General features: G+C 42.7%; 2 protein-coding genes across 9 annotated transcripts in view; one reads left to right on the plus strand and one right to left on the minus strand.

Annotated features, from left to right (window-relative positions):
- Window positions 1-19,916, minus strand: part of LOC309638721 (uncharacterized protein) — a gene marked incomplete at its 5' end in the record, with an annotated part of 364,111 nt that overhangs the window by 229,815 nt on the left and 114,380 nt on the right. The gene's annotated exons all lie outside the window — the stretch shown is intronic.
- The window catches only part of LARS2 (leucyl-tRNA synthetase 2, mitochondrial), a 170,323-nt gene that overhangs the window by 57,079 nt on the left and 93,328 nt on the right, over window positions 1-19,916 (plus strand). For 6 of the 8 annotated variants that reach the window (XR_014251033.1, XM_082413855.1, XM_082413854.1 and 3 more), the window contains 2 exons: window positions 5,143-5,232; window positions 15,596-15,739. Coding sequence is in view for 7 of the 8 variants with exons in the window: in XM_082413855.1 (XP_082269981.1) it covers window positions 5,143-5,232; window positions 15,596-15,739 (234 nt within the window). In the remaining variant the exon portion in view is untranslated. The remainder of the gene's footprint in view (window positions 1-5,142; window positions 5,233-15,595; window positions 15,740-19,916) is intronic. The other 2 variants (XM_082413859.1, XM_082413857.1) reach the window with 2 other exon arrangements.

Here is a 19,916-nt window from a genome sequence, read left to right on the forward strand (position 1 = left end):
CTGACTTAAAATGTTGCCTCAGGTTTTGGTTTGTTTCATTTTCTTCAATCCTGATAGCTGACCTAAACATTGTGAGGTTGCAATGCAAATTACATGCACGATGGCTTTGAGTGGTTCTGTGATCTGGGACCAGTCACTGTCAAAAGTGCAATGGGAGCAAGTAACAAAGACCCAACTAAATCCTGCCAGAGCAGAAAGGTGGGGCTAGGAAGCGACCTTGCTGGCTCTCCCTGCGGTGGGCATTGCCACCAGAGGTGACTGGGAGCAGCCTGGTGTGGATTTCTCTGTCGGGGTCATGTGTTTTGGTCTTCCCCTCATAAACACTATCTCTTTTTAGTCAGAAAGCCAACATTTGGTAAGGGATGGTGATGGCAAGCTCTTTTGACCCCAGTCCATTCCTCTGCCTTTCGCCCTGTCCCAGTAGCCCAATGAGGGCATCAGCCGCCTCTGAGAGGGGTGTGGTGATGGAGCCAGCCTCACTCCTCTCGTCACACACTCTGAGTCAAGCAAGGGAAGTGGCACCATTGATCCCTCATGTGTGCCCAGCGTGTGCTTTACACACATCATCACGTTTGTCCTTACAGCCCCTCTGACAGACCTCATCACCCCTCTCTTCTAGACAGGGAGACTCAGCTGTGGCTACAAGGCTAATGATGATGCAAGGACTTGAACCCAGTCAAATGGCTGCAAAGTGGGTTATCCTTCCCTTGGATCACTCTCTCTCTCTTTTCCTGGAGCAAGGAGTGTCAGCCTGAGGGGACCTCAGTGAGGTACACAGCAGTCAGTCACCTTCACAGATCAAATGCTGTTTTCTCTCAGGGACGATCCGGTGGACGTCTGCACCTCGGCCTTCTCCTGGCCATTGCCGAGCACTGTGTGCAGGCAGTCCTGGCAAGGCTGGCTTGGTTATTAATCTGTACAGTCACTGAGGTGTGGGTGGCAGGCCTCAAAGGTTCACGTTTTGATCCTTGCTTGTGTTCTGGGGGAGTGTCACCTTCTCTGTTGGGCCCTGGGTTTGGCTGTGAATGTGCAAAATATTTCTAATGCTAAAACAGTGTGGAGGAATGAGTCTAGTTGAGATTCCAGATGCATAAGTTTGGTCTCTTGGCAGCTAGATTGCACTTTCTAGAGCTCAGGGAGTTATAAAAGTTGACATCTTTATATAGATCTATGTGCAGCGTGGCCGAATTGCAGTTGCTTTTGGAGCTATAACTTTGAATTACCTGACTTTTTGTTTTAAAAACAAGGATGCATTCACGTAGGTGTTGGCTTATTTGGAAAGCAGGGCAAGGAAGGCACAGGAATGAAAAGGGATTTGGGAACACAGGGAACAGCCCTCGTTTGACTCCTCTGGTGGTCTCACTGAGAAGTCTTACCAAGATGGTGCCGTCCCACAGCTTGGGGACAAGAATCCCCAGCCCGCAGATGTAGGGCTTCCCTTTGGAGGACAGGCAGGGCTGGGCCTAGACATTTGGGTACTGTGGGCTGGATTCCAAAGGATGATCTTTAAACATTTTGTTCAACAACTCTTTCATGGGCGGGGATAAACTGATGTTGTGTCAAGAAAAACTGTATGCCTCTCTAACTTCAAAATAGGAAATTTATTACATGAATTTATTACAGGAGATTTTCCAAGTCAGACAGCTACTCGGAGGTATATTGAATGATTTAAAATTTAGTTCATAAAGGCAGTCACTCTTTCCCAGTGAGTAGCATTATGTGTGCCTAACAGTTTCAGACCTGTGTCTGCCGGCACCCCAATTGCCAGATCTCCCTTTTGGTTGGTCTCAGCGTTGGTGGAAGGGCCGGTGGCTGCATTGTGCAGTGTTCCCACCTGCGTTGCATGTTGTGCTCAACGGAGATGGGGTCACACCAGCTGGAGAGGGAAACCTAAGTTAATTTACTCCCGTTTCCACTCTTCCCAAGGACGTTTTATCATTTTTATGGACTGCCCTCCAGAGTCGCTTGGCTCATTCCCCTTAATCTGTGGTTACAGACTCAGACTAAAAAGATTGAAATCCTTCGAGTAGGGTTTCTCCCTTTGACATTATTGGCATTTGGGGCTGGATAATTTTTTGTTCCAGGGGCTGTCTTGAGCACTGTAGGGTTTTAACAGCATCCCTGACTTCCACCCACTAGATGCAATTGACAGGTCCCCCCACCCTCGCCCCATCACAGTTGTCAAAAACAGCAATGTTTCCAGTCATAACTGGGGAGCAAAAGTTTCCCCGTTGAGAATCCCTGCTTTAGGAAAAGGAAGGAAGGGGTCTTAACATCTTTGTGGGTGCTGAAACCCCAGAAGACCTTTGTCTACAGGGCTGGGTTTTAAATTAGTTCCCAAAGCCTGAAAAGGGAGTCTCTCAATTTCTAGCCAGTTGACTACAGTTAAAGCTTTTAAGCAGTTTAATTTCAGAAAGATGTGTTTGATGATTTTTACTGAGATGAGGCATTAGAAGACTAGAAATAGCTGTTCGGGTTTTTTTTTTTTTTTTAAATCAGCAAATCAAGAGAGGTTCCAGAAAGGCTCTTTGACTTTCTCAGGAAATACTTTTCCGAGCAGGGTCTCTGACCTACCATGTTTATGGTTCTTGTGAGACTGAACTCCTGCTCTGGCATTTCTTCATGGAGTGGGCAGTACTGAGGGTCGTGGCTGGGCCCTGTGTGCAGCAGATGGGAATAAATGGGCAGGGGCGAGGTTCCTGTCCCCAGGACGTCCCCAGCCTCCTCTAGGCAGGAGACTCCAACACTTCAGCAGGAGGGGCAGTGCAAGTGAGGTAAACATGAGTTGAAACAGTTCTCTTGGGATTGGAATGACGGTTCTGGAGCCGTGGTTTTCGAGCTGTACTCTTTTAGCAGCTGATGTTACTTTTTCTTCAAATGACATGTGCAAAAACACAATATAAATAAAACAGGTCAGACCCAAGTTTGAAGGCAGAGTGAAAGAGGGGGCCTGTACCCCACACACCTCATCTCACCTTGGAGCTGACACTTCCAAAGACAATGCACTTTGCATCACCCGTCTGACTGAAAGTGGGCTAATGCGTGGTTGGATAATCTTGTTTTTTTCTCCCCCTGACTGGATCTATCATCTTTTTTCTATTTTAGATAAAAGTAAATTTCAAAACTACAAACCTAAGTGAAGATTATCATGCTCCATTGCTGTGTAATTTTTACCCTCAATCTATGGAAACAGATTCAGGGGCTGAGAAAATACATATGTATATACATACATACATATACCTATTCATTAGGAGTATTTTGATATTTTGTTTTGAAAAACTTATATATATAGAAAAATAGAGAAAAGAGCCCAACCCCTAGATTTAACAGTTGTCATTATTTTGTCATATTTGCTTCACCTATTTCTTTATGTCATATTTGCTTTACCTATTTCTTTAGACCTCTACTGGATAAGAATTTTAAAGAACATACCTACCCTAACAAGGTCTGGGAATATTTCCACCGCATTCCCCTCACCCCCACCCCATTCCCTATTCCAATTCATCTTGCAGACCTGTGTAATTTGAATTTAGTTTGTGAAATCTCCATGAGGAAAATACAAATTTAATTCGACATGCAGACATCCCTATATCTATTTAGTTTATTCTTTGTTCAACACCAATTTGGGGGTGCCTTGATGTGTCGAGGCCTGAGCGTACATGATAAGCAAAATGAAACAGATGAAACGTAGCCCCTGCCCTGGGTTTTGTAAGTTGCTTGTCAGGAAAATGAGTTCTGTGCCAGGCTTGCAGGGGGGCTAGCTGGTGAGGAAAAGATGATGGGATGAGGATGAATTTGGAGGTTTGGGGGAGCAAGCCTGCCCACAGTGTGCTGGTTTGATTCTTGCATTGGTGAAGTGCTTTGTGTCCGACGCCCTGCAGACTTGATGTCCGTGGAGCCTCGGGAGCTGGTATAGGCTGTGTGTGCACATGGCTCAGAAATCGCGGCTTTGGCGTTGTCAGGGGACAGCTACGGTGTGGGCAGAGCTGTTCGACTGGCTCGTTGTTCACTCCCTGCCTTGTAGGGGCGAGTGGAGCCAGTGATCAGAGTTGAGTTATTTGTTTTCTAATTGCTATTACTCCGCTATTATTACAGAACAGCATATAAAAGGACCCAGGAATCTCACATAAGAAATATCACCCATTGGGGACAGCAGGAGTTTACCTGACACCTTGCTCAGTTCCTGCTACACTTACTCTCCTGTCCTTGGCTTTAAACTCTCTCCTCATTTACTCATCTGAAGAAAGACTGGATTGTTTGCATTTCTGATAGAAGGAAGTATGCCTCTGTTAATAGTCCATGATGAATGGAACCATTTGGAATGTCCCCTGCCCTACATCCATTTCTCTGTTAGCTCTTTTTTGAAGTGAAAGAAGAGCACTAGAAGAGAAACGGTGTGACAGTGTAGAGGTTTTTATGCTTACTTGACTTCCTCAACTGCAAACATTATCGGTTAATTAATTAATTAAACCTGATTTTAAAGATTCTATAGCACATGTGTTTTCAGGACAGAAAATAAGCTTAAATAAAATTAAGCTTCAAAATACAAGCCAGGTGATTTCTCACTAAGTTTAATATTTGATAATGCTTTTTAATGGGCCTTCCTAAGTAGACTACAGCATGATTCACATAATGGGATAAATGGAATATAATGAGTCTAAAAGAGGTACCAGTCCCCAGTTATATATAGAAACACAGGTTTGTTTTCCAGTGAGGATCATACCAAAGCAGGCAAATATTCTTCCTGAATTTTGTGATTGCTTCTAAAATGAACTACGTTTATGAATTAGCTTTTTGGCCCCCCAAATATGTTTATGCTGACAAAAATGGGAGTACCCAATTTTGTACAATGTAATTCAGCTATTACTTGCATACATGGGGGGTGGTGCTGTGCAAAAGACTTATGTCGAGTTTCTCATCATTAAACATGCCCTGGGAAAGGTGAGGGTGGCTTTCGATAACATCTCTCTTCCCAGAATAAATTGCTTCTTCCCTTACTTTGCAAATTGGTAAAAATATTATAGATTGATAAATATTTTTGCAGTATGATTGCTTTTCAAAATTGAATTGCAAAGCTGATGCATACGGTGGGAGAGGGGATATTTACAATGGCCTATACCTGATTTTCCCCCTCTTTGGCAGGAAATAACCACGTGTTTACCAGATTACTACAAATGGACTCAGTGTCTCTTTATTAAACTCTATGAAGCTGGACTGGCCTATCAAAAAGAGGTAAGTTAAAGTTAGCTATGCTTTTTAAGATTCTATAAACCTTCTCCATCTTCTTAGAAGACATCATTGTTAAATAAGGAATAAAATAAACCCTGTTTGCACAGTAACAGTGAAAATGAACACAACCTCACATTCATGAAATCAATCACAGCAGGCCCAGAGAGTAACTACTGTCTGGCTTATTTTGGTGCCTCCAGGACAGGGCTTGAGCTTCTTTCACCCTTGAATTCCCAGCACATAACAATGTCTGTAATGAAGTCAAGGAGGCTTAGGAGGAACACGTTTCTCAAATCCTAGCTACCTCTCATAGATGTGTGCCGGCTGGTGACAACCTTTAGGAATCATGGTTTCTCATCTGCTGATGGGTGATGATATCTTCCTTGCCGGGTCTTGGGAAGAGAGAGGTAATATTTAAAGAACAACAAGCACAGTGCCCGCACCTAGTGGCCTCCCAAGAAATGGAATGCTTCTTAAAACAGGAGGTCAGTAATAGTAGATAAGCCTTAGATGGCGGGAGTTGAGAGAAAGAGTATCATCACATGGCCTAGAACTGCACCATCCAGTGTGATGATAGCCATTAGCTGCATGTGGTTGTTGAAATTTAAATTTAAAGTAAATAAGATTAAATAATATTAAAAATTCAGGTCCTCAGTCATACTATCCACATTCACGTGCTGGTAGCTAGTGTTGGACAGCAAAGATATAAAACATTCCCATCATAACAGAATATGCTTCCACATAAGAGAAGTACCAGATAGCACTGGTCTAGAAAATTCAGAAGTATCAAGTAGAAAACTCATTGTACCGTTGTACTTGAGATGTTCTCCTTTGATGAGAGGGATTTAATGACATAGACTTATATTTACTTTTCTGTGGGTCACATCACACTGCTTCGTCTTGAAAAGAATAGTACTTATAATATCATTATGTTTTAAATATAAAACATTTTACAATCAGTATAGAGACTCATATAGAAGGCTCAGTTTAGAATATGAGAATAACACAAAATGTCTTAAACCTTGACAACATAAAAAATAATATAGCTAACAAAAATCAGGAGGTGAAATTGGGGAAGAGAAGTAGAAGCAAGCGTGAGATGATCCCTACATCTTTCATAACAAGGAGTCATAGATGGAGAATTAGAGATTTATGTCTATTTTTTTTTTAAGTTGAAAGGTAGCTGTTAAAGCTAAAGTTAACAAAGGTAGCAAAAACTAGAATAGGGGTCAGGTGGGAGGAAGGCTGTATGACTGTGCTGAATATCTCATATTATATGGTAGAGGGTCAGCAGAACTGTCTAAAGATAGTATATCAGGGACTTCCCTGGTGGCGCAGTGGTTAAGAATCCGCCTGCCAATGCAGGGGACATGGGTTCGATCCCTGGTCCGGGAAGATCCCACATGCCACGGAGCAACTAAACCCATGTGCCACAACTACTGAGCCTGCGCTCTAGAGCCCACATGCCACAACTGTTGAGCCCATGTGCCGCAACTGTTGAAGCCCGTGCACCTAGAGCCTGTGCTCCGCAACAAGAGAAGCCACCGCAAGGAGAAGCCCGCACACCGCAACAGAGAGTAGCCCCTGCTCACCACAACTAGAGAAAGCCTGCACGCAGTAACGAAGACCTAATGCAGCCAAAAAAAAATAAATACAATTAAATCTTATTTTAAAAAAAAGAATCCGCCTGCCAATGCAGGGGACATGGGTTCAATCCCTGGTCCGGGAAGATCCCGCATGCCGTGGAGCAACTAAGCCCGTGTGTCACAATTACTGAGCCTGCGCTCTAGAGCCCATGAGCCACAACTACTGAGCCCACGTGCCACAACTAGTGAAGCCCATGCGCCTAGAGCCCATGCTCTGTAACGAGAGAAGCCACCACAATGAGAAGCCCGCGCACCGTGACGAAGAGTAGCCCCCGGCTTGCCACAGGTAGAAAAAGCCTGCACTCAACAATGAAGACCCAATGCAGCCAAAAATGATAATTATAATAAAAAAAAAATAAAGATAATATATCAAACTTGAGGTAGTACAATTTTATTACTTAAAGTTATAATAGTAAATACCAGAAGAACTAATTAACAGAACTTGCTAAAAGTGGAGAAGTATTTTAATAACCATTGCAGATAATTATGAATATTCTCCTTTGATACTACACCAAAACTCAACAAGTGGTGGGTTCTTAAAGGTCAGTTGCAATGTTGAATCTAAATATCAATGAACTTTTTGTACTCTGTTATTTTAAAATGTGTTGGCCTATTTTACACTTTGAATGAATGTTGTACCCACGCATTATTATTATAATGAAAATAGTTTTGACCTGCACACCCCTTGCAGGGGTCTCGGGACCCCAGAGGTTTATGGACCACACTGTGAGAACCATTGTACAGCGTATACAATCCCTAACCCACTCTCATCTTTATAAATTAAGGATATTAAAATATTGGTTGTTTAAAATATTATGTTGTTATGATTGTTTTTTTAAAGAGACTATTCCATCCCCATTAACATTTGGGATAAATTGAGAGTGAGAACTTTGTGGAACTGAGTCATACTGATGTTTAACCACTGTAGAGCCTCCTGGGTCAATTTAATTTCTTAACACACCATAGCTGTTCCTATGTCCAGAGCCCCGTTAGGTTAGGAGTGGTGAGAGACGAGTACCTGTCCAAAGTGCTGACTGCAACAGACCTTTTGTGTTGTTAAAGCATTATTTTCAGAAGTTAAAAATATGACTCCCATACAAATATAAAATGAATATGTGTCAAGGATTTTATTCAACTCATTAATTAGTGAGAGAACCATTTGTATGTTAAGACTGGTTCAAATGAGATTTCAAGGAAGGGCGGTTTATAGGGTCACAGGCGTGCTGAAATGAATTTGCTAATAGAATCAAAACTGCTTAATGTCTGTCCTACAATTCTGGGGACAATCTTTTCTGTGAGACAGAAATCATTTGCATTGTCATTGCATGGGAGCCATTTGCATCACTCTCAGACAAAAAGCGTTTGCCTAGCTCTGAGTTTTCTACAAGTTAACCTCTTCTTTTCACCTAGGAGGGCTGTAAAATAACTTAAACAATAGTGAGTAGGGAGTCAAACAAAGGTACACATCCCTAGAAAATCAGATAATCCCTGGGGGATGTGGGTCTGCTAGCCAATCCCAGCCTACACTGAAGGAGCAATCCCTTTTGCCTGTTTCTAAGTTTTGGATAATTTTTCTTAACAGCATTATTCAATATCCAAAAGCAAAAGGGTAGGAAGAGAATTGGTGGGAAAATCATCAGACTTCCACTCTAATCAGCAGGTTCGGTGCTGATCTAGCAGCCTGGCAGACACCTTCCCAGAAGAGCCTCCCTTGCTCAGGTGGATTATAATTATACCCAAAAGGGGTTTCCACACTGGAATCACCCATGGGTCCAGGCAGAGGGAGTAAGAGATCGTGAGCTACATTGTGTATCCCAAGTGATAGCAGGAAGGACAAACAAAAATTGAAGTTATAAGACATGAAAAAGCCACAGCAAAGCAGAGGGCGTCCTGCAGGTAAAACACAGGAAATAGTGAACAGTTTTTTAAAGAGTGTAAGCAGTTGTACACAGCATCAATTAGATTAGCCAATGTTACCTATCCTCAGTTGCATAGTTACTATTTATATGCACGGGGTATGAAATGATGTGACATGTTAATATAATAGTGTAAACATTTCTTGCATGGAGCCCTTGGTTGCGTAATATCCCTTTACAAGACACTTGATTTTTTTGTATCTATTTATTGTATAGTTAAGCTGACTTTTTGGATGTATTGAATGTTTATTATAATATTTCTTCATAGGACACTTGCTTCTCTGTCTCCACACCCCGGGTTTGTTCATGCTGCTTCAGTTCTAAGCACATCAAACCCAAGTAGGAAGCTTAATCTCATCACTATTGGGTTGGATCCAAAGCCAATCACAGACAGCATCTTAGGAGCTGAGTAACTTTTCTGATGATGGAAGGGGTTTCTGGGGCCCCCCATTGCACAAGGATGACCATGCTACTGGCTCCAGATGTCTCTCTTCTCCCCAGTTGTTTCCAAGTCAGTGTGACACTCCTCCCCCCCGCCTCACAATCTGCATACCCCTGGGGAATTTGGTCCAGTTTTCCCTCTGACTACTTCTCTCATGGGAACAGACTGTATTCCTTTCCTGTTGCTGCTGCTGTAACAAATTACCACCAACTGGGTCGCTTAAAACAACACAGATTCATTGTCTTACAGGTCCATGAAATAGGTCTCACTGGGATAAAAATCAAGATGTTGGCAGAGCTGCCTTCATTCTGAAGGCGCTAGAGGAGAATCTCTTTCCCTGCCTTGTCCAGCTTCTGGAGGCTGCTTCTGTCATTGACTTTGGACTGCTCTCCAACTTCAAAGCCAGAGCGTAGCATCTTGAAATCTCTCTGACCTGTGCTTCCATCGTCACCTCTCCTTCTCAGACTCTGAATCTTCTGCCTTACTCTTTCTCTTATAAGAGCTTTTGTCATTACTTTGGGCCCATCTGGTTAATCCAGGTTAATCTCCCCATCTTGAAATCCTTTATTAATCATATCTTCAAAGACCCTTTTACCATGTAGGTAACATATTCACTGGTTGCAAGTGACATGGGCATCTGGATTCTGGATGACATAGGATGTGGACATCTTTGGGGTGCAGTTGTTCTGCCTACCACCCTCTTCTCCCCACTTCATAGGGTGTTACAAGGGTAAAACAGATGAATGCTTGTAGAGAGCCTGGGATGGTGCCTGGCACAGAGTATGTGCTTAATAAGTGCCTGTCTGTGCATGCCTGCAGGTACCTGGAGTCATTATGATATTTAAATTGGAAAAATAGAAAGTTAAAAAAATCCTGAAGGGACTTCCCTGGTGGTGCCGTGGTTAAGAATCCACCTGCCAATGCAGGGGACACAGGTTCAAGCCCTGGTCTGGGAAGATCCCACATGCCTTGGAGCAATTAAGCCTGTGCACCACTACTACTGAGCCTGCCCTCTAGAGCCTGTGAGCCACAACTACTGAGCCCATGTGCCACAACTACTGAAGCCTGCGTGCCTAGAGCCCATGCTCCACAACAAGAGAAGCCACCGCAGTGAGAAGCCCGCGCACTGCAATGAAGAGTAGTAGCCCCTGCTCACCACAACTAGAGAAAGCCCGCATGCAGCGACGAAGACCCAATGCAGCCAAAAAAAAAAATAAAAAATAAAAAAATCCTGAAGCTTCCTGGCTAATTCTAAGGCATGCTGTCCATGGGAAGGTATCACAGAAAAACAGTGTAGATTATTTCATGGATTTTCTTTTAGAAAGATAATGTTCTTATTGCTAACTAAAACTTGCTAACATTGACTTAAATGTTTTTGGTGTATTAATGTTTAAAAGTCACTATTAAATGACATGATCTTAAGAAAAAAAATCATAAGTAGAATGCAAACGTGCACAATTGGTATATTGTTTGAAGATCAGAGTTAGCTCTAATCCAAAGTATTTTTTCCAGGTAGATCTCCTTTTATTGGATAGCCATTTTCAAATTGGCTTTAAAACATAAAACATATTGGGACTCCCCTGGTGGTCCAGTGGTTAAAAATCCTCCTTCCAATGCAGGGGACGCAGGTTTGATCCCTGCTCTGGGAACTAAGATCCCACACGCCGCGGGGCAACTAAGCCCCGCGCGCCACAACTAGAGAGCTTGTGCACCACAACGAAGAGCCTGCGCGCTGCAACGGGAGACCCCGCGTGCGGCAACTAAGACCCAACACAGCCAAAAATAAATTAATTAATTAACAAATTTTTTAAATTAATAAATAAAAATAAAACATATCGATATCAGTTAACATTCTATTCCTGGGGTTTATTTCAAAATATAAACTTGAAATTCACATTAGAAAGTTAATTTACTTTAGAAAGACTGCATATAGCATACTTTGTAAAGCATATTTGGCAAAAAATAACTCACATATTAATACTTTTCCTCTAATGGCATTGTCATAACTTACTTTTTTAAAAAGAAGATAGCCTTAATTGTTAAATTCAGTTCTGCTACAAGCTGTATAAATGGACATTTAGGGAAAGTATTTTAGCAGAGCATTACAAAACAGAACCGGAGTCTTTAAATCTTGTTCTTAACAAGCACTGTCCATCAGAATGTTTGTTTTCCGTGCAAAAGGGAATCTCTTCTTGCTCTCACAGAACAAAATATTTTCAGCCAAAAATATGAATATAGAGACCTCTTCTTGGGAGAACATTAATTTCACCTCTCTGGTTTAAAAAAAAATTATTCTGTGGATGTAGCTAGTAGAGAGAATGATGCTGTGTTCCACTTGGACATTCTAGAGACCTGTGGAGTGCCACCTAATTTATGAGTTTGTCTTTGGTTGTCTTCATGATTTCAGCGGCAGCTGCTTATTGTGCTAATTCACCCACCTAACCTACTTAAAGAAACATGGTGCACAGACAGGCAGCCTCTCTCAGTCTGCCCCCTGGTGGCTTTGGAAGGTGGTGGCAAGTAACAAATAAACTGGCCTTGGGAACCTTCCACCCCCCATTCTGGACTGAGTCCAAATTCAGGCCCATTCTAGATGGAATGGGGCAAAATCAATTTTGAGAATTAGATCCTTTAATAAGATCTATATGGTGTTCCTTAATTAAACACGCTTTTGTGGAGAAAAAAGCTAATAGACCCTGAGAAAATCAATACCCTAAAACATATATTTTACCAGCCTTCTGGAACGTGAAGCTACATGACAGGATACTCAAAAAACCGTCTCCAGTCATATAAAAGCAGAGCTTGAGGAGAAAGAAGCAAGGGAAATGATGGAGAGCAGCCAAAGGCCTGAAGAGTGATGCCTTGGCCAGGAGACAAAAGCATACTAATGGAGGATGTGCTCTAGTTGGGACTGGCACCCTGTGAAATGGGTGAGGGCCAGGGAGGCGAGGGGAAGGAGGATCCAGGGGAAGAGGAGGATGAGATGAGAAAGGATGAGGTTTGGAATAGGAAGCCTGCTGGGCAATAGGCACCACAGCTGCTGTGTTGCAGAGAGGAGCGCTGATAAAGTCAAAATCAGGATGAAATTGCCTTGAGAATCCCCAATGGACCCCATAGTCACCCACACCTCCAAGAGCCTAACAGCCAAGAAGGGGAGGGGGAGGAGGCAAAAATGATGCAGCACCCACAGTCACTGTGCAAAACTGACCCTGTGAACATGGCCGATTCTTGTTTAGAATTGTGTTGTGATGTGCATTTCTAAAATGCTTTCTGAAAGTTTCCCACAAATCACTCAAACAAAAAAAAATGTTAATCTTAGTGTTTAACCCTTGATCAACTGGGGAAGTTCTATTATTTGGGATGGCTCATTCTGTGATGTTGCCAGATAACTTGTGTGAGGGAAGCAGTGGGCAAAATCGACTAGAATCCAGTGTTTCTGCAGGTGTTTTAATGATTTCAGTATTGATTTAAAGTTGATTTCAAAATACAGAGATAGGCTGTATTTTACTAATAAGACTAGTTAACTATAAGGAGCATGGAGTTGGCTTCAGGAGGTGATAGAGACCATAATCAACCACCGTAGTGACTACAGTCGGTGAAGTTGTCCAGAAACTATATTCTATGTAGCAAGACTGTGCTTGCTTAAAAATCAGGGCATCTATCAAAGTAAGTGTTCAAAATGTGAAAACCCAAAAATGCCAGATGAGAGAAGACAGACTGTGGCTTGAGGGGAAGCTGTAGGATAGAGACCATTACATAAGAGAGGAGATCCAGAGAAAGGTATTTGGGAAGCAACTCCAGGACTTCAAGAGGCCACAGGTGCTGTGCACCCTGGACCCCACAGGCCCTACATTTTGACCACCCATGGGTTTACCGCCAGCAGAAAGGCTGAGTCTGAACCCTGAAACTCTGTGCTTGAGGTGGATCGCAGTCCTGGGAAGAAAAGAGAGTGGGTTCTCACAAGGATGCATCTTTGATTTGAGACTTTCCTTTTGTGTTTTTCCTCATCTCCCCCACCCCCAAGACTTTCATCCCGGAAAGATTGCTTTTGTGTTTTGCTTTTATTTGTCTTTCGTTCATTACCAGGGTTTTATTGCATTTTGTAACCCAGAGTCTGAGAGATGCCAGGCCATGTGGGAATGTTGATAAGAAAATAAAGTCCTATTTGTTTTTGCAATCTGCAGTGCTGAGTGTTTGCTTCTCCGTGTCACCTGCAGGGGCCAGGAGACAGAGGTGAAGGCATATAGGGCTTTTTTCCCTCCCTTTCATACTTTATACCATTTTAGCTGTACATGGGGTTTTTTTGGGGGGCGGGGTGCCTTTGAAGGAGCTGTCCTTGTTACTAAACAATACTTGGCTCTTTCTTTTTATCTTTTAAGTGGTGTCCTTCCCCCTAACCCCTAATATGGGCAATGATAATAGATAAGTAAGTCACCCTTGGTTTATTCACCTCAAGTTTTTAGGTCTAAGGTAATTTGTCCTATATTTTGTCTATCTCTATTTATGGATTCAAGGATTTGGGGGGCCCTAGAATCAGGGGAGAAAATCATTCAATGCATGTCTTTCCCGCTCCGACTCTAGGCTTCACAGGCTTAAGTTTTTCAGTGGATGTACTACTTTTTAGTTGTAAAATCACAACCCATAGATGGGTTAGTCTCTCCTCCACTCCTACTTTTTATGTAATTTTTAGATATGTCTCTGAATCAGTCAGGGTCCCAGCAGGAAAAAGAGGGCCTACCCGAAAGCAGTCATTGAAGAAAATGTAATGAAAATACTGTCTCTGGGACTTCCCTGGCGGTCCAGTGGTTAAGACTTTGCCTTCCAGTGCAGGGGGTGCAGGTTCGATCCCTGGTCCGGGAGCTAAGATCCCACATGGCTCGCGGCCAAAAAACCAGAACATAAAACAGAAGCAATATTGTAACAAATTCAATAAAGACTTAAAAAAAAAATGGTCCACATCAAAAAAAAAGAAAAAGAAAAAAGACTTTCTGTGCAGAGTTCAGGGAAACCCACAAGGGATGGTCAAGCACCTGGCACTGGGAACAGAAGGAAGCTTTTGCCCACCCCAGGCGGCAGGGGCAACATCGGGAGCAGTTACTGGAACTGGGAGAGCAGTAGCTGGAGCAGTAGGAGAGGCCCGCCCAACGGGGGCCGTGACCCAGCTGGGAGGAAGCCAGGGTGCCTCTCATTGGCCAGAGGGCAAGGGTCCTGGTTAATGTAGGCACAGGGGACAGCTTCCTGGGGTACAGAACAGGGTAGAAAGAGGATTTGGACGGGCAAATTGGCAACATTCAGCACAATCTCTTATTAAAATTGCTTATTAAAATCTTAAAAAACAATGTGTATTTTACTGCCTAAACATGTCTCTGTACTCATTGCCTTCTTTGTACTCAGTTGTACCTAAATGTCATAAAGGAGTGGATGTAGATGACAGAGGTATTTTAAATGAAAATAGAAACGAATTAGAACTTTATGGAGAGAAACTTCATCATGGTTAAGACTACAGGTTCTATCAGCCAAAGAAATCTATGGAGATAGATCTCAGAATATTGTTACCTTTTTGGGGGGCAGATGTTGATTGGGAGAAGGCACGACAGAATTTTCTGGGTTGCTGGGAATGTTCTATGTCTTGGTATGAGTGATGGTAGAAATTGATTGAGCTCTACACTTAAGATTTATCCACATTACTCTATGTATGTTGTACCTTAATTTAAACAGAAGTTTTAAAAAATTGCAAAAATGTTTACAGTTCCTAGAGACCTGAGTTCCTACCTTGCTGTCTCTGCCACTTACTTACTGTGTGACCTTAGGCAAGTTATTTAATCTCTCTGTTCCTTAACTTCCTCCTCTGCAATATGGGGATAATAATATTCTTACCTCAAAATGTTGTTGTGAGGATTAGAAGAGCCAACCTTAGGAAAGCACTTAGCACAGCATCTGGCACATGTGAATCTCTCGGTAAGTGTTAGCTATTTACATTAAAATAAATACATTTTTTCCCCTAAAATAACCCAATTCTACTAAGGTCTAGGTACCATTTTTTCTTCTTTTCCTCTGTTTACTAAAATTTCCAATCTGCAAGTCCATCCTTTCATACAAGCAGATTCCAAACTTGAAGACACATACTTAGAGCCTCCCTTCCCAAGCCTATTCTAATAAAATGAAAGCACAGAGGCAGTTCACATTCTTTTTTTTACAGCTTGCTAGTGCCTTCCTTGCCAAGTGATGCTCCAAGGAGATGCCCTCAAGTCTCAGAGCAGAGATACTGCCTTTGCAGACCCTCTCACATGTAAGGAACCTCAGTATGATCCTATTCAGTATACTTACCAGATTGCATCATTTTGTTTCACGAATTATAACAGGCCTTGGTTAACTGGGACCCAGTGGATCAAACAGTGCTTGCCAATGAGCAGGTGGATGAACATGGCTGTTCGTGGCGTTCTGGAGCAAAGGTGGAACAGAAGTACCTCAGACAGTGGTTTATTAAGACAACCGCTTATGCAAAGGTGAGTGTCAGCCTGGAGGCTCCCCAGTAATGCGTACGTGTTGGCAGGCAACACCAAGGTCTTCTCGGTATTGGAGAGCCTCACTGTTGGGGGTGAACTCTAGTTAGAGCTGTTAGAGCCATGGGTGTGCAGACAGGAAGCACATGAACCTCAGGGTCACTCACGTAGAGGGTGATGGATTTGGGTCTTTCAGTTGGAAATCAAGAATAGCACCTGGAGGTCATTGTAGGCCATTGTTTTCTGACCTTTCAACAAATCATTGTACTGCCATAGAGGCCAAAAAACATTCATCTTCATCTGCAATTATATCAACAATAAAGCCAGAAAGGAAGAAAGTATCTTCACCTGTGCAGTTCTAGTAAGACCTCCAGAAAGACAGAATGACATTTCAGAGGGTCCAGAGAAGACCATCTAAAAGGAGTGAAGAGATGGCCAGTCTCCATGAGGGAAGGCCAGGGTGAAAGTGAACTAAGCCAGGAACCAAAGCTTTGAACTTCAACTCTTGTTGTGTCTCTGATTAATAGTGTAAACTGATGCAAGTCCCTGCACCTCAGTTTCCTCATCAATAAAAGGAGAGAGTGTGACCAAGTGGTCTTTAAGGTGCCTCTGGCTTTTTATGTTTTCAGGAATTCAAGGCAAACCCAACCATTGAAAGGGGGAGCTTGCTTACTAAATCACCAATAGCCTGGGCAAAATAACTTGTTCTGGGTATGCCAGAACCATTCTGTGCAAGGTATTCTTTGAGCCTACCATGTTTCAGGATATGGAATTGAGTGATCACTCCCTGAAACTCCAGAATAAAGTGGTTAGAGCAAATCAGGGGCATTTTCCATGGCAATTTGATAATCTCTGTATTAGCATAAGACAGGAAGTAAGCAGGATCTGAAAAGGTAAAGGCATCATGAAGGGCTACTGATGGTATGTCATGGTAGTTCTTACCCTGGGGTAGTCACCATAAAAAGGATAGTTGTACCTTTCCATAGTAGCCCATGGGTTGCTCCATCACAGAGAGGGTACTGGACTGAAATGGACTTTGGGTCAGATCCAATACTGCACTTCTTATATGCAAAGAAAGCACAAGTTATAAATAACCTCTGATCACTACAAAACTTTGCTGAATTAGAACTGTAGTACACCAGCTCACCATACCAATGCCATATGGTTATATGACCTCTAGTTCTCTCACCCAAAAGACATGTCTTAAATGAGACTGTTTTCCCTTTTTAATTTATTCAGAATGTAGCATATGGATTTGGAAAACTACTAATTAGAACTTGTTAACATAATGCCTTACTCCTTTTAAGCACACTAGTAGTATTGAGAGACTGAATAAGAAGAAGAAAGCTGAGGACATTGCTTTCTATAACATCCCAGGCAGTGAGAGCCCCTACTTGCTGACAGTTGGGGTCGACTGCATTACTGGGAGGCATGCCAGGTCACCTCGAGGACCTGTCAGATGACTCTGTAATAGGCACTGGTGGAAAGGCCACCTAATTGTCCTCTGCCTCTAATTGGAAATGTAATAACCTAACTGAGTGGCATTATTCTTTAAACTGTCAGCCGTGAATTTTCAGCTCTTCAGCAGAAATGGTTAGTTACCATGGTGACTTGCATGGTTCTTTCTGAACTCCAGTGAAGAATTATTGAAAAAGCTGACTTTGGAGGTCAGCACTTGGTTTGCCCTGAAAATCAGGAGCAGAGGGGGTGGCATGGGAGGTAGGGGTGGGCAGAAATCCATGTTCACTGCAGGTCCTCGGCTGAGGGCTGCACATGCACAAAGCAAGACTTCGTAAGGCCTGATAGAAAATGGTTACTATGAGACTGAGAGGAGAACAGAGATACCAGGGGGCTGCACAGCGCTCTGAAACCTTGGAGTTATGGCTCAGCCAAAAGTACGCAGTTGAGACCTCAGAAAGACTATATATTACAAGTGTGGATGACACCCTAGGACCAAGGACAAAATTAAAATAGACTCACCTTAATTAAAAATAAAAGTAAGCCTGACAGTTTCAAAAGGAACTTTCAGAACAAAACTCAACACCTATAAAAGGAAACAACATAATCCAGACTTTCTGCAAGGTTGGTTTCATCTGCAATGTCTAACATATAATAAAAAAAATTACTAGACTTGCAAAGAATCAGGAAATTGTGACTCATAATAAAGGGGGGGGGTGGGAATGGAGTCAGCCCAATAGAAATAGATACTGAGATAATGGAACTTAAAGGAAAAGATGGTCATAATGAGTGGACAGGGGAATCTCTGAAGAGAAATGGAAACTTTTTTTTTTTTAAAAACTGGAAATCTGGAACAGAAAAGTGCAACTTCTAAAATGGAAAATTTATTGTTTGAGCTGCAGAGGGATGAGTAAGGGTTAAGTAGGCCATAAAGCTATAGGGGAACCCCCATCCCCCCACATAGAGAACATAACAAGTGGTAGCCCTAAAACAGAAACGGATATGACAAATTTGAGAAGCTGAAATAATGACGGTATACCTGAAACTAAGAGAGCCAAGAGGAGAAACTCAAGATAGGGCTGGAGAACCTGAATAGGTGGTTAGGGGCCAGATCAGCCAATGCCTTTTAGGTCTTAAGAAATATGTACTTTATCATGGGGGCCCTGAGAAGCCATTAAAGGATTCTAAGGAAGGGAATGACATGGTCAGATTTGTGCTTTTATAAATTCACTGTGGAAAGGGCAAGTGTGGGTGCAGAGAGACTAGTTAGGAGGTTATTGCAATGGTCCAGGCATGCATAACTTAGACTTAGATGGTAGTGGAAAGAGATGGGTAGGTTAGAAAAATATTCAGATGGTGAAATCTATAGAACTTGGTGATAATGAATGAGAGTGTGTAGGAGATGATGTCATCAAGAAAGACCCTGACTTGGACACGAAGTGAATGATTAAGCTACTCACTGGGATAGGGAGTCCTGGAAGAGATATAGTCCTGACCCTTTTGAGTTTGCAGTGGCCATGAGTCATTTGAGTAGAGATGTAGAAATAAATGATGCTTGGATAAATGGGTCCAAAACTTCAAAGAAGATCAAATGAGATAGGACATCTACTTTAAAACCTGGTATGACAGTAATAGTGTTGAGTTAGTGATGAGGTCCTATTTAGATAAGGATGAGATATTGAGTCAACAATGCTTTTAGCTGCAAGTAAATAAAAACCCAAGTTACAGTAGCTTAACAGATGGGCGGTGACTTCCCACACAAGAAGTCCCAGCTGCTGAGACCAAACTGGGAGAGGGCTCTGAGTTGGCATTTCTATGATTCTCATGACCTTTCCTTCCTGCCTATCACTCATGGTTGCAAGATGGCTGCTGCAGATCAGACATCACGCTTCCATTCAAGACAGAAAGAAGCAAAAGAGGCAGTGTGAGTGACTAGAATGCAAGAACTTTCCCACAAACCCACAGCCAATTTCCACTGATGTTCTGTTAGCCCCAGTTGTGTCATGTGACTACACCCAGCTTCTAGGAAGACTAGGAAAGCAGGCTCAGGCTTTTTAGCTTCTATAGTCAAGATGGTTGGGGGTAGGGGATGGGGAATGGGTGCTGGGATGGCCGGTGAGCTGTGCCTGCCACAGTTATCTTTAGAGCTCTGTATTTACATCTAGTTTTGCAGCTCTGAGGGCTGCCTCTGTGATGTACAGCTGGTGGTCTGCTTGGGAGCATGGCTGTGAAGGAGCCCTCCTTTCATTCACTTGACTTCCAAATTATAAAGACGATGCCTGACGTAAAAATTACAGGGAACCCTGAAATATAAAAATCCTTTATTAAGGCTGTTCTGTGACATATTTGATTTTCCTCCCTTTACCCCCCACCCAGTCTTCCTAGGATTGTTTGCTTTGCTTTATGAAACATTAAAAGTGATTTCAGCCACTCGTTCTGTGAAAAAGAAAACTGGCAGTAGGAGTATCTGAAGAAAATGAATTAGTCTTGGCAGAGATGTGTGGGAGGATTCTTGTGGGCAGCACCACGAGGTGAGAGCAAGGGGAGGAGGGCGGGTTGGAGACTTACATACAGAAAGCAAGAGGGATTCAGAGCCGGGTAGAACGAACACTTCAGCTCCTGACAACGGGGTGACAATTGGAAGGCGAGACAAATAGACAGCTTCCCGTTTGAACTTTTCTGATAGATTTGTGGTTTCGTTTTCTGTGCGGCTTCCTGTAGC

The sequence above is a fragment of the Balaenoptera physalus genome, assembly GCF_965194825.1.
Source record: "Balaenoptera physalus genome assembly, chromosome: 11".
In the NCBI taxonomy this organism is placed as follows: Eukaryota; Metazoa; Chordata; class Mammalia; order Artiodactyla; family Balaenopteridae; genus Balaenoptera; species Balaenoptera physalus.